This window comes from Zea mays, chromosome 4 (assembly GCF_902167145.1).
Source record: "Zea mays cultivar B73 chromosome 4, Zm-B73-REFERENCE-NAM-5.0, whole genome shotgun sequence".
Taxonomy (NCBI): Eukaryota; Viridiplantae; Streptophyta; class Magnoliopsida; order Poales; family Poaceae; genus Zea; species Zea mays.
Window position 1 is genome coordinate 14,216,496 of NC_050099.1, and position 13,732 is coordinate 14,230,227.

The following is a 13,732-nucleotide window of genomic DNA, read 5'->3' on the forward strand; positions in this document are numbered from 1 at the left end:
TGCTACGCCTCCATTTCCTGGCGTCCAACAATGTGGCTGAGTACGAGGCTCTGGTCAACGGGTTGCGCATCGCCATCGAGCTAGGGGCCCGACGCCTCGACGCTCGCGGTGACTCACAGCTCGTCATCGACCAAGTCATGAAGAACTCCCACTGCCGCGACCCAAAGATGGAAGCATACTGCGATGAGGTTCGGCGCCTGGAAGACAAGTTCTACGGGCTCGAGCTCAACCACATCACCCGACGCTACAATGAGACTGCGGACGAGCTGGCTAAAATAGCCTCGGGGCGAACAACAGTTCCCCCGGACGTCTTCCCCCGAGACCTGCATCAACCCTCTGTCAAGACCAACGACACGCCCGAGCCCGTGAAGGCCTCGGCCCAGCCTGAGGCACCCTCGGCTCAGTCCGAGGTACCCTCGGTTCGGTCCGAGGTACCCTCGGCTCGGCCCGAGGCACCCTCGGCCCAACCCGAGGCACCCTCGGCTCAGTCCGAGGCACCCTCGGCCCAGCCCGAGGCACCCTCGGCTCGGCCCGAGGTACCCTCGGCCCCCGAGGGTGAGGCACTGCGCATCGAGGAGGAGCGGAGCGGGGTCACGCCTGATCGAAACTGGCAGACCCCATACCTGCAATATCTCCACCGAGGAGAGCTACCCCTCGACCGAGCCGAAGCCCGACGATTGGCGCGGCGCGCCAAGTCGTTTGTCTTGCTGGGGGACGGGAAGGAACTCTACCACCGCAGCCCCTCAGGCATCCTCCAGCGATGCATTTCCATCGCCGAAGGCCAGGAGCTCCTACAAGAGATACACTCGGGGGCTTGCGGCCATCACGTAGCACCTCGAGCCCTTGTTGGAAACGCCTTCCGACAAGGTTTCTACTGGCCGACGGTGGTGGCCGACGCCACTAGAATTGTCCGCACCTGCGAAGGGTGTCAGTTCTACGCAAGGCAGACCCACCTGCCCGCTCAGGCCCTACAGACGATACCCATCACCTGGCCTTTTGCTGTGTGGGGTCTGGACCTCGTTGGCCCCTTGCAGAAGGCACCCGGGGGCTACACGCACCTGTTGGTCGCCATCGACAAATTCTCCAAGTGGATCGAGGTCCGACCCCTAAACAGCATCAGGTCCGAACAGGCGGTGGCGTTCTCCACCAACATCATCCATCGCTTTGGGGTCCCGAACTCCATCATCACCGACAACGGCACCCAGTTCACCGGCAGAAAGTTCCTGGACTTCTGCGAGGATCACCACATCCGGGTAGACTGGGCCGCCGTGGCTCACCCCATGACGAATGGGCAAGTAGAGCGTGCCAACGGCATGATTCTACAAGGACTCAAGCCTCGGATCTACAACGACCTCAACAAGTTCGGCAAGCGATGGATGAAGGAACTCCCCTCGGTGGTCTGGAGTCTGAGGACAACGCCGAGCTGAGCCACGGGCTTCACACAGTTCTTTCTAGTCTATGGGGCCGAGGCCATCTTGCCCACAGACTTAGAATACAGTTCCCCGAGGACGAGGGCCTATGCCGACCAAAGCAATCAAGCTAATCGAGAAGACTCACTGGACCAGCTGGAAGAGGCTCGGGACATGGCCTTACTACACTCGGCGCGGTACCAGCAGTCCCTGCGACGCTACCACGCCCGAGGGGTTCAGTCCCGAGACCTCCAGGTGGGCGACCTGGTGCTTCGGCTGCGACAAGACGCCCGAGGGCGGCACAAGCTCACGCCTCCCTGGGAAGGGCCGTTCGTCATCGCCAAAGTTCTGAAGCCCGGAACGTACAAGCTAGCCAACAGTCAAGGCGAGGTCTACAACAACGCTTGGAACATCCAACAGCTACGCCGCTTCTACCCTTAAGATGCTTTCAAGTTGTTCGTATGCCTCGTTCCCACGCAAAGTTTAGTCATCAAGGAAGGGTCAGCCTTGCCTCGGCAAAGCCCGACCCTCCCTCGGGGGCTAAAAGGGGGGAACCCCCTCTGCGTCGAAATTTTCCTCGAAAAAAGATCTTTTCTGCCAGAATGTCTTTCGTGCTTTTCGACTACTTCGAAAGTGGATCCTGAAAACGACGGAGTACACGTAAGCAGCCAAGGCTAACCGAGCCGAGGGACTCCTACGCCTCCGGGATACGGATACCTCACTCATCACCTTCTGCGATAAGTAACTCGCGTTCGGATAGGTGATTCCGCGGACCGAACAAGTCTTCACGCTCGAAAGCTCCTCTGCCGAAACGATTCTTCGGGCCTTCTCGACTGCGTCGGTGACAGAACCCTATGGACGAGTAAGAGTGCGCGTAAGCGGCAAGGCCGACCGAGCCGAGGGATTCCTACGCCTCCGGGATACGGATACCTCACTCATCGCCTTCCGTGAAAAGCAACTCTCGCTCGCACAAACAATTATGTTACCGACAAACAAGTCCAGATACTCGAAACAAGAGGAAAAGAAACGCAGCTTTACAACACGACGATGGTGTGTTTGGGCCTCGGCGGCCGCAGAAAACACACACTACAAGATAATCCGATCCTGCAGGCTCGAATCTTGACAGTTGAAGGGAGCAGCAGCACCCTCGGCGTCAACTACACCTTCGGCGAGGTCCGACCTAGCCTCGAACGGCGACGCGGTCGGAAGATCTCCACCCCGAAGGACGACATCAGCACCACGCCCAGGCCATCGCCGCCAGGGCCTTCTCCAGGAATCCGGCTCAAGCAGACGGCTCGGCCGGCCACCCCGTGGCCTCGGCAACTCAACTCCGGCGTCGCTCCCACCAGCGGACGACCTGGCCAGGCTCCGGCCGACCAAGTCTTCTTTTCGAAGCCAACTCTGCCTCTGTTCGAGCTGACACCGCTACCCCCGGCTTCGGCTCATCGAAGAGCGGCCGAGGGGTTCCTTTAACTAAGCAAGAGAAGCCTCGGACAACAAGGCCGACCGAGCCGAGGGACTCCTACGCCTCCGGGATACGGATACCTCACTAGGGAGAGCTCCGGCTCAGCTCGGCCTCCGCCCCAGCAAGGATGATGAACATCCTTGAAGCTGAGGGCGGGACCAAGATCACAGCCCGGCTTGCTTCTCCCCACCCAGGGGCTGGTGGTCACCGTCTTGGGTGACCACCGGTGAGGGGATGCAGCCGGGCTGCCTGATGAAAATCCTTGAAGCCGAACGATGGCTGAAAGGTATCAACTTCCACGAAGTTGCATTCCTCCAACGACAAGGCGGAAGGATTGCGGGTGTCCCCCATCCGGGGGCTCGGAAGGTGGAAAGACACGGTGCATAAGGGAGCGCGAAGACATGGTCGCCTTTCAAGGGGGTCACCCTCCTTTTAAAGGCGACTCTCCCTACTTGCGTCCCCAGCCGTCGTGGGCTGAGTCTTCTCCAACACGCTCCAAGGTCCTCCCCCTATGGCACGGGGGCTGGGTCCCACGCGTCATGCAAACTGGCCCAGGGCAGAAGAAGCCAAACCGCCGCGCGCGGTGCATGCAACCGCCCAGCGGTTACAAGCATTCCTCCACTTTCGCCTAGACCAGCGGGTGAAAAGACGGGCAGCCATGCAGGCGGCATGCAACCGCGCCAAGTGGGCGCACCCCTCCGACTTCCAACGCACCCAGCATGGAGGCCCAGGCCCACGCGTCATGCAACCGGCGCGCCGGTTGCTACGTGCAAGCAACTGCACCGCCACTCGCACCACTACCACGCCTCCTCGACTGCGGAACCAGTACCGCGACTCGAGGCAACCCTGCGTATGACCCAGCAGTGCCAGCCAGGCGCGACGGTCAATACGACCAAAAATGGGCCAGCAGTAATGGCGGTGGCAGGCGGGCAGGAGCAGCGGTCACGTCGTCAGCCAAGCTTACGTCCCATCCAGGGGCAGCGAGAGAACCCTCTCTCACGGCGTGAAGACGGCGCGCCCGTGTTCCGTTCCTCGAACGGCTCGCGCACGCGCAACGACCACCTCGCGAACCACTCGCCCCGTCGCATTAACTCCGCGGCGGGACAGGCGGCGCCTCTGGCAGGAGAAGCGAGCGACGCTTCGCCTTCGCCATAATGACCGCGTCAAAAAAGGTACACCACGTCATTCGATTTCGTATCCCTTTCCTTTTCCTCTTTCTCTCTCTTACAACTAGGACCAGGGAAGGGGGATACCCCGAAAAGGATCCTTCTCCATGAAGGAAACATGCCCCGAGCCTCCTTACTGATCAGAGGTTCAAAGGCTGGCCCCTCGGAGGGGTTCAACAGCCGCCTCAGAGCGCTTGGGTTCCGCGCCCACTACTGGTCAGAGGTTCGAAGGCCGGCCCCTCGGAAGGGTTCAACGGCCGCCTCAGGCCGCTCGGGCTCCGCGCCCACTACTGATCAGGGGTTCGTAGGCTGGCCCTCAAAGGGTTCACAGCCGCCTCAGACACAGAGCGAGGGATGACCCTGGGTACGTTCGATACATAACCAAGGCTCGGGCTACGCTCCCGATGTACCCTAGGACATTTCCGAGACCAGCGGGAACGATCTTGTAACGGAATCCCATCAGAGGGAGGCATCGAGCCCTCGGACCCCGTCGAAAGGGGACCGGGTCCGGCAGGTCACCCGCAGGTACTTTTGGAGCGCGCCTCCGGGCCTCTAGCCGACCCCTAACAAATGGGGCACGAGCGTCCACTCGGATTACCCGCCAGCAGCTCACTGGAGACACCATGTTCGGCGCCCTCCGAGGGCAACATGGCGCTTTCCCCCCCTCCTCCTTGCGGAAAGGCGACGCAGGGGCGTATGTAAAAAAGTCGAGTCTGTCCTTGACCGTCCTCTCGCCCTGTGCATAGGCTCGGGGGCTGCTCTCGTAAACCCGGCTCCGGCCAAACCGTTGACAGCGTCAACATACCAGCCCGAGAACTTGGGACCCGACCGTGCACCCGGGCTACGGCCAGCTCGCATGAGGGAACGACCAGACCAGACGAAGCATTACGCGAGGCATTAAGACCTCGGAGGAGTCAAACCACTCCTCCGAGGCCTCGGGGGCTACACCCGGCGGGTGCGCTCGCGCGCGCCCACCGGAACAAAACGCAACCGAGAAAGGCTGGTCCCCTTGCAAAAAAGTGCGACAAAAGCCTCTAAGCGAGTATTAACACTCCCTTCGAGGCTCGGGGGCTACTGTCAGGGACCATAATTAGGGGTACCCTCAAGACTCCTAAATCTCAGCTGGTAACCCCCATCAGCATAAAGCTGCAAAGGCCTGATGGGTGCGACTAAGTCAAGGATCGGTCCATTCGAGGGACGCGATCACGCCTCGCCCGAGCCCAGCCTCGGGCAAGGGCAGCCGACCCCGGAGGATCTACGTCTCGCCCGAGGCCCCCCTCCAGCAACGGACACACCTTCGGCTCGTCCGAGGCCCAGTCTTCACCAAGAAGCAACCTAGGCCAAATCGCCACGCCAACCGACCAAATCGCAGGGGCATTTAATGCAAAGGTGGCCTGACACCTTTATCCTGACGCACGCCCTCCAGTCGACAGAGCCGAAGTGACCGCAGTCACTTCGCCGCTCCACTGACCGATCTGACAAGGGGACAGCGCCGCCTGCGTCGCACCGACTGCTGAGCCACTCGACAGAGTGAGGCTGACAGCAGCCAAGACCGGCCTCAGGCGCCATAGGAAACTCCGCTCCGCCCGACCCCAGGGCTCGGACTCGGGCTCAGCCCCGGAAGACGACAAACTCCGCTTCGCCCGACCCCAGGGCTCGGACTCGGGCTCAGCCCCGGAAGACGACGAACTCCGCTTCGCCCGACCCTAGGGCTCGGACTTGGGCTCAGCCCCGGAAGACGACGAACTCCGCTTCGCCCGACCCTAGGGCTCGGACTCGGGCTCAGCCCCGGAAGACGACGAACTCCGCTTCGCCTGACCCCAGGGCTCGGACTCGGGCTCAGCCCCGGAAGACGACGAACTCCGCTTCGCCCGACCCCAGGGCTCGGACTCGGGCTCAGCCCCGGAAGACGACGAACTCCGCTTCGCCCGACCCCAGGGCTCGGACTCAGCCCTGGCCTCAGCCGACGGTCTCCGCCTCGCCCGACCCAGGGGCTCGGACTCGACCTCGGCCTCGGAAGACAGACTCGACCTCGACCTCGGAGGAGCCTCCACATCGCCCAACCCAGGGCACGGACCGACCACGTCAACAGGAGGCGCCATCATTACCCTGCCCCAAGCTGACTCAGGCTACGGGGAACAAGACCGGCGTCCCATCTGGCTCGCTCCGCCAGACAAGTAATGATGGCGCCCCGCGCGCTCTATGACGATGGCGGCTCTCAGCCCCCTTACGGAAGCAAGAGGACGTCAGCAAGGACTCGACAGCCCCGACAGCTGTCCTTCCGCCAGGCTCCAGCGCTCCTCCGACGGCCACGACACCACACGAACCGGGTGCCAAAACCTCTCCGGCTGCCACGATGGCATGTACTTAGGGCGCTAGCTCTCCTCCGCTAGACACGTTAGCACACTGCTACACCCCCATTGTACACCTGGATCCTTTCCTTGCGCCTATAAAAGGAAGGACCAGGGCCCTCTTACAGAGGGTTGGCCGCGCGGGGAAGGACGGGACGGCGCTCGCGTGAGGCCGCTCGCTCCCTTCCGCGTGGACGCTTGTAACCCCCTACTGCAAGCGCACCCGACCAGGGCGCGGGACAAACACGAAGGCCGCGGGATTCCACCTCTCACGCCCGTCTCCCTCCGGCTGCTTCCCCCCTTCGCGCTCCGTCTCGCACCGACCCATCTGGGCTGGGGCACGCGGCGATAATTTACTCGTCGGTCCAGGGACCCCCGGGTTCGAAACACCGACACATACCCATCCCCATTCGGGTTTCGGGTCCCCAATGGGTCCCCATCCCCAATTAAGAGATAACTAGGTACTAACAGGTAGCACAAACTATTTAGATTTCAGACATCACCACATCGACAAGCACTCATCCATGAACCATGATCCATTCATATCCATCCATCAAAAAAGAAATAAGTACTTCGAGACCGATAGAATAAATGAAGAAATAGAGTCTACTCACCTTCCTTGGTCACCATCTGAGTTCGTTGACGCCTGAGAATTCATGGTCGTTATCAACGTCTGGGCAGGGCGTAGCATATGGCTAGTTTATTTTAGGGTTTTGTTTGTTGCTAGTCTGCTAGTTGCCTTGTTGTGTTGCCTTGTTGGGCTAGGACCTGGGGCCTGGTGCGCTGTCGTGCTGGGCTTGGTGGCCGGCTCGGCCTCAACTCATTCATACAAACACGACAGATGTAGACGTATGAAATACCCATGGGTAATCGGGTTCAGATTATTGCTTCCCAAACTTTTACCCAATGGGTAGAGATTTTGTCCCATATCCATACTCATGGTGACAATTTTTGTCCCATACCCGTACCCTAATAGGCGAATTTCCCACGGGTTAGCGAGTATCGGGTCCCCATTGACATCTCTACTAGCATATCTACCATGTTTAACCAAGATACGATGTGAATAGCATGAATCAATCGTTACAACCAGATGCGCATTGGACCGAACGAAGAATGCGTTAATGTAGTGGAAGTAGTCGAATGTCCTCACGTACCGGCAAGAGCAACATGTTCACATGTCCTCCTCGAGTTCGTTGCTGGTGAATGCCACAGTAACAATAGCAGTGTCTCCACGACATCTATGTGTGCAATGATAAAGGGCTGTGAAGTCGGTGTGGTAGCTCGGTGGAACGAGAGAAATGACGATATTGTATATCAAAATAAGTTCATTGAAAGATATTCAAATGTCTACCTAATAGTATTGATTATCTATTATAAATGTCAATAGTTCCTTTTATACTCTATATATTGTAAATTATTAGACGTTTTCCCCCTAGATATATCGCTTCTATTATAAATATAAATCTAGATATACTCACTGTATATATAAGTATATATAGTAAATAAAATCTATATATTTAAAAAGAAATAAAAACGTGTAGTAACTTAGAACGGAGAGAATATATACGATAAAATTAAAGGTTAATTAACTATTTAAAAAACGAGATTAACAAAAAAGAAGAAGCATATTAACAACTATTTTGAAAACTGGGCGAACATTTAAGTAATCCAGAGCTAGGCTACTGCTGCTGGAGTACTGGACGCGTCTGACATGAGACTGTCTTCAGCGCATGCCACGCCCTTCCCCCTCCCCTTGCACTGTGCACGTTTAGGGTAACGAGATGGGTGCAGCGGCCACCTCTAAACCTTCTCCTGCAAGCAACAGTGGTAGCGCTGAGAGCAGTGCTCCGCTAGATATGGAGGGCTGTGGCAAGCCCTCTAAATACTGTGCTTGTACTGTTCAATTAATTGTTAGTAGAATAAAAATTGATAGGAGGTGAAAAGTAAGTATAGAAAATGTTTGTAGTGGGGTGTAGGGGAAGGATTTAGGGGGAACCGCTGTACAGGGTGGAGATATAGAGGGAAAGAGAACGCTGATGTGGCACGTGAGTGGGATATAGGGGGCCAAATTTAGGGGCAACCGCTGAAGACAGTCTGATGGGGCTTGAATGAGGTGAGCTGTGAGCCTGACGGGCCACATATGCCAAGCCATTGCAGCCTTCCTTGGTGACGGCCGGGGCTGACGCACGGGCTTGAATGCCTCTGACCTCTGACCCGACCCTACTCCAACTCAAGCTGAGAATGGCTGCCAGTAGTAAATGGCTTCTTATCGCTTCCCTGGTACTCCCTCCAACGGCTACCTATTCATCAGTCTCAGGTAGGGGGTAGGAGTAGTAGGAGTCATAATGCCGACCAACCCTAGATCCTAAGCCCTAATGCTTACCTTAAACAAGACCAAGAGTTCAGTTCCAGTGGTTGAAATGAGAGCTGAAACGCCTGTACTGTACTGTACTGTAATGTACCATGTGGAAAATGGGATTGCACTTGCAGGCCATGAACAGGAGGAACTAGTACACTGCTGCAAAGAATGACAACTGGCACGATATCTTGTATCGATAAATCATATAATAAAAAATCCACCACCTACATATGTTGTCGAGGAAAATGAAAGGTAATTAACCACGTACTAACATTTTCAATTTGCATCTTGTATATTTCCCGACGAAACAGAAGGTCAAAGTCGTCAGCGCCTCCGACGAAAATCAGGAGCAGAAACCGTCGGATGGAAACGAAACAAACTCAAAACTGAAATGACAACAACTCACGAGCTAATCGCACAGTCTTTTTCGCGTGGCTTGGCTGACATGTGAAAAAGCTAGGCGCCCCCGATAAAAAGGGCCTCCCCGCTCCCCGGACGCGGCGGCTACTGTTTCTGTTTCTTCCTTCGACCCCGGTCGTCCCGTCCTCCGCTGGGCATCGAAAGTCGAACGCCTCCCCCCTCCCTCCCTCCCAGTTCCGTCGTCGGCTCCTGCAGCAGCAGCAAGCAATGGCGGCTTCCTGGAGAGCCGTGGCGCTGGCGGTGGCCGCAGTGGGCTGGCTTCTTGCCGGTGCCGCGCGGGCGTTCCCGGCCGAGGACTTGGTCGCGCGGCTGCCGGGGCAGCCTCCGGTCACGTTCAGGCAGTTCGCCGGGTACGTGGACGTCGACGCCAAGGCCGGCAGGAGCCTCTTCTACTACTTCGCCGAGGCGCGGGAGGACGCCGCCGCCAAGCCGCTCACGCTGTGGCTGAATGGAGGTCGGTTGCTACCGCTCGCCTCCTCCTCTCCTCTTCTCTCCTCTCTCTCAGTAAAGCAATTTTTTTTTGCTGGAGTTCGTTCTCTCTTGTGTTTACTGCGCCTGAACCGACGGTTTTGGTCCCTCTGGACGTTACTTTGCATCTGATGAATTCCAAAACCGAACCGTTTAGTTAATTTGGCTGTTGTTGAGAATTTCATTTGATTCGCTTCTTTTGAGTTTTGTCATGGTGCCTTGAATTTTGATGGACTTTGTTTTTCGAGAAATTTGTGATTTTGCCACTTCTTCACAGATCCATTGGATCCCAGTCCGCCTCTGGGCTCTTCTTGTTATCTCTCTTGTAGCTTCGTTTGGTGTTTCTGAGCAGAAACAAAACATATCTCATGTTCCATCACTTATTATAGTGGCACCTGTACTGTTTCATTAAGGAAAATAATTGGTATTTTTTCCCACTCAATACGTTTCTTTACAAATTTTATTATTTATTGGTGCATTAGTTATTACTTTACTGTAGCCATGACCAGGGATTGAAACTAATAATCAATTTTCTCAAATATGCCTTTGTTAAAATATAATAGTATACCTTTAAGAAAAAAAATCTATATTTTATTCTCTATCCAGCATATGTTTCATTGTTCAGGTGGGTGGGGATTAATGATGCCAGGTAGAGTGTTTCCTGGACTGGAAACAGAGGACTAGCTCCTATTCGTTACCTGCTCCACACCCACCTCACCTGTCAAGAAAAAAAAAATAGTAAGGAATTAACATTAATAACTTGCATCGTGACACCCTGTTTGCTAAGTACTTAAGTACTAGGGTGTCTTTGTCATTGGATGTCACCATGTGACCTTGCCCGTTTAGAGCCTTACTCTATCTATCGGGCTCTGTGTGGACGTGTGGTCCTTGTGGATGTCAAAAGAAGTGAGAAATCATTTGATCCCCATGCATCAAAAGACACCGGAAGAAAGCTAGCTTCAGGCATAATTCGATTTTCATATCAGAGGATGAAAAGGAAACACTTTTTTTTTTTAAAAAAAATAAACTTCTTAGTACATTTTGGTTACTAGTTACAACAACAATGACTATGAACTTAATGAATGGTCAGGAAATGCACTTTAACGTTCTCCTGCTTGAAGTCTCAGCCCATTTGGTTGTCAGGTCCTGGCTGTTCTTCGGTTGGAGGTGGTGCTTTCACCGAGCTAGGGCCATTTTATCCGCGAGGAGACGGCCGAGGCCTCAGATTGAACAAGAAGTCATGGAACAGAGGTCGATCTTTAGGCTGTCGCTATATTTCCATCCCATTCTTCTTCAGTAAAGAATGGAAAGTGCAGGTCTTAACAGAGGTAGATCTTCGATGCTCTTTTACCTTTGATTTCACAGCGTCCAATCTTCTGTTCGTGGAGTCACCGGCTGGAGTTGGATGGTCTTATTCGAACACTTCATCGGACTACAGCACTGGAGACGTGCGGACTGGTCAGTTGCTCTGACAGTTGATTGAACACAGCGAGCTAAGCTGGGATCTCACTGTTCGTCAATCTAACTATGCAGCTCATGACATGTACCAATTTTTGTTGGGATGGTATGCGAAGTTTCCTGAGTACAGATCAAGAGCTTTGTTCCTTACCGGAGAGAGTTACGCAGGTAGCGAAGTACATTTCAATTAAGTGTGAATTCTATGTTTTTAGCAGAACCTGCTGTGTCTTGTTTGGTGAATGGTAGTACTGATAAATAACACAACGCAGGGCATTACATACCACAGCTCGCTGATGTACTTATCACCCATAACGAGAAATCCAAGGGTTTCAAGTTCAATATTAAGGGAGTCGCTGTAAGTAACCGAGAATAATAGTAATAATGTACTTATCCTCCTTACTAAGTTTTATCTTTTTTTTTTTTTTTTTTTTGCGTCGAACAGATCGGGAATCCGCTCCTCAAGCTTGACAGGGACGTCCCTGCGACCTACGAGTACTTCTGGTCTCATGGCATGATCTCCGACGAGATATTCCTGGCGATCAGCCACAGCTGCGACTTTGAGGACTACACCTTCAACGACCCTCACAACGAGAGCAAGTCATGCAACGACGCCATCGCGGAAGCGAACAGCGTAGTCGGAGACTACGTCAACAACTACGATGTCATTCTCGACGTCTGCTACCCATCGATCGTGATGCAGGAGCTACGGCTGCGAGAATACGTATGCTATTGCTTGCTCCTCCGACTACGCTGTTCTTCCTCGTTTGATTGGCTCTTCTTGGTTGCAGGCGACGAAGATCAGTATTGGCGTGGATGTCTGCATGTCCTACGAGAGGTTTTTCTACTTCAATCTACCGGAGGTGCAGCAGGCTCTGCATGCTAACAGGACGCATCTGAAGCATCACTGGAGCATGTGCAGCGAGTAAGTGTGCTACTGTTACATATAGAGTTCTTTCAACAATGCTGAGAACACATGTAAATCATCAGAAACTGAACATAGATGATCAGGTTTTGGTTATCTTCTCAATGCCAAACTCTCACACGGGTCATTTGCACCATCATGTGCCAGTATCCTGAACTACAGCAACACCGACGGCAACATCAACATACTGCCTACACTTCAAAGAATCGTCGAGCACAAGATACCACTTTGGGTGTTCAGGTGATGTTGTAAAACTCCCCCCTTTTTTTTACTTCGTACGCAGCAAGACAGTTCTGAGCTCCATGCATGCATGCCAATACCTTGTGTGAGTTGTTGTGACACCATGAGTCGTCGACACTGCAGCGGCGACCAAGACTCCGTCGTGCCCTTGCTGGGCACCCGAACCCTTGTGCGAGAGCTCGCTCACGCCATGGGGCTGCATGTCACCGTCCCCTACAGCACCTGGTTCCACAAAGGCCAGGTATAGTTTTTCTTTTGCATTGCATGTTCTATTTCTATAGTAACCACGGCTTCGTTCTGTCCAACTTCACAGCCTAGCTTACTGATATATGCTGGTGTTGTATATATATATATGAACAAGATTCTGATGCAAATAGAAGTCTTCCAGGTTGGAGGGTGGGTGACGGAGTATGGCAACTTCCTGACCTTCGCCACAGTGCGAGGTGCGTCTCACATGGTGCCCTTTGCACAGCCAGACCGGGCTCTCGGGCTGTTTCGATCCATTGTACTCGGACAAAGACTACCGAACACGACGAATCCACACATTGACTAGAAGTGTATCTACAAAAGAAGGTGGAGACAGACAGAAAAATAGCTTAGATTTTGCTTTTTCAGTTTTGCTGCAATGAATGGATCTACAAAAGAAGGTAGTTCATAAAGACGTGTGATGTGTTGGATGCTCAACTAGTACTTTAACTATTTATAAAGAGCAGAAATAATATTTTTATTGCTGTGGTTATAACTATCATCAATCTGCATCCCTCGAAGTTTGGAACACACATAGATTTGTGCAAGTGACGACAGGCTCAACAGCATTTCACTAGATGTCAAGCAATAATGTCACCTTAAGCCTGACAGTTCCTGTCGGCGGAGACAAATTCCTTCACTGAGTTATTTTCTGACCAAGTTCCGCTCGATCAATGTGCAACAGCACATGTCACGGAAGAGTTAATCTGCATCAGGAATAAAATAATCAGAAGCTTATCTGCATTGGATGGAACAAAGATTGCAATGAACTGGCAGGTTATAATACGCGGACCAAGGAACACAGCATGAAAGCTGACCCAGTTGGAAGCTGGAATGCTGGATGTCTCTTTGCTTCCCAATGGCTAAAAGCTGACTGTAACAAGATGAAAAAAAAACAATCTTTGATTCTCTTGGGCAGTACGAAATTGTTGTCATGAAGCGAAGCCAGTGTTGGATGGTGCCAGGTCAAGCAATTTGCAATCGATAAAAAGCTTAGCGCCTTTTCCATAGTTTTTAATTGTGTGGCCATACCATAGGTATCAAGAACGAATCCAAATTTTGTGATCACGTTCAAACGGCGCTAGACTATACACACACGTTACCTAGGATTAAATATAGGAAATGATGTGGGACGGAATGGGATTTAATCCGCTCCATTTTCATCTCTACTCCTTGCTCATATGTTCTAATGCTGGTTCCTGCCCTTTTAGGCTATATCTACTGCCAC

General features: G+C 53.5%; 1 protein-coding gene across 2 annotated transcripts; it reads left to right on the forward strand.

The window, feature by feature from the left end:
* Positions 1-9,170: 9,170 nt before the first annotated feature.
* Positions 9,171-13,010, forward strand: LOC100285494 (serine carboxypeptidase F13S12.6). 2 transcript variants are annotated; one of them, XM_008679159.2, is made up of 10 exons: positions 9,171-9,624; positions 10,782-10,889; positions 11,004-11,096; positions 11,172-11,264; positions 11,366-11,451; positions 11,539-11,817; positions 11,885-12,018; positions 12,105-12,258; positions 12,382-12,499; positions 12,647-13,010. In XM_008679159.2, the coding sequence occupies exons 1-10, from the start codon at positions 9,378-9,380 to the stop codon at positions 12,805-12,807; spliced, it is 1,473 nt and encodes a 490-aa protein (XP_008677381.1). In that variant the 5' UTR covers positions 9,171-9,377; the 3' UTR covers positions 12,808-13,010. The 2 variants fall into 2 exon arrangements, with proteins under 2 accessions (XP_008677381.1, NP_001151858.2); NM_001158386.2 differs by having other exon boundaries at positions 12,166-12,258; positions 12,647-13,008.
* Positions 13,011-13,732: the final 722 nt, after the last annotated feature.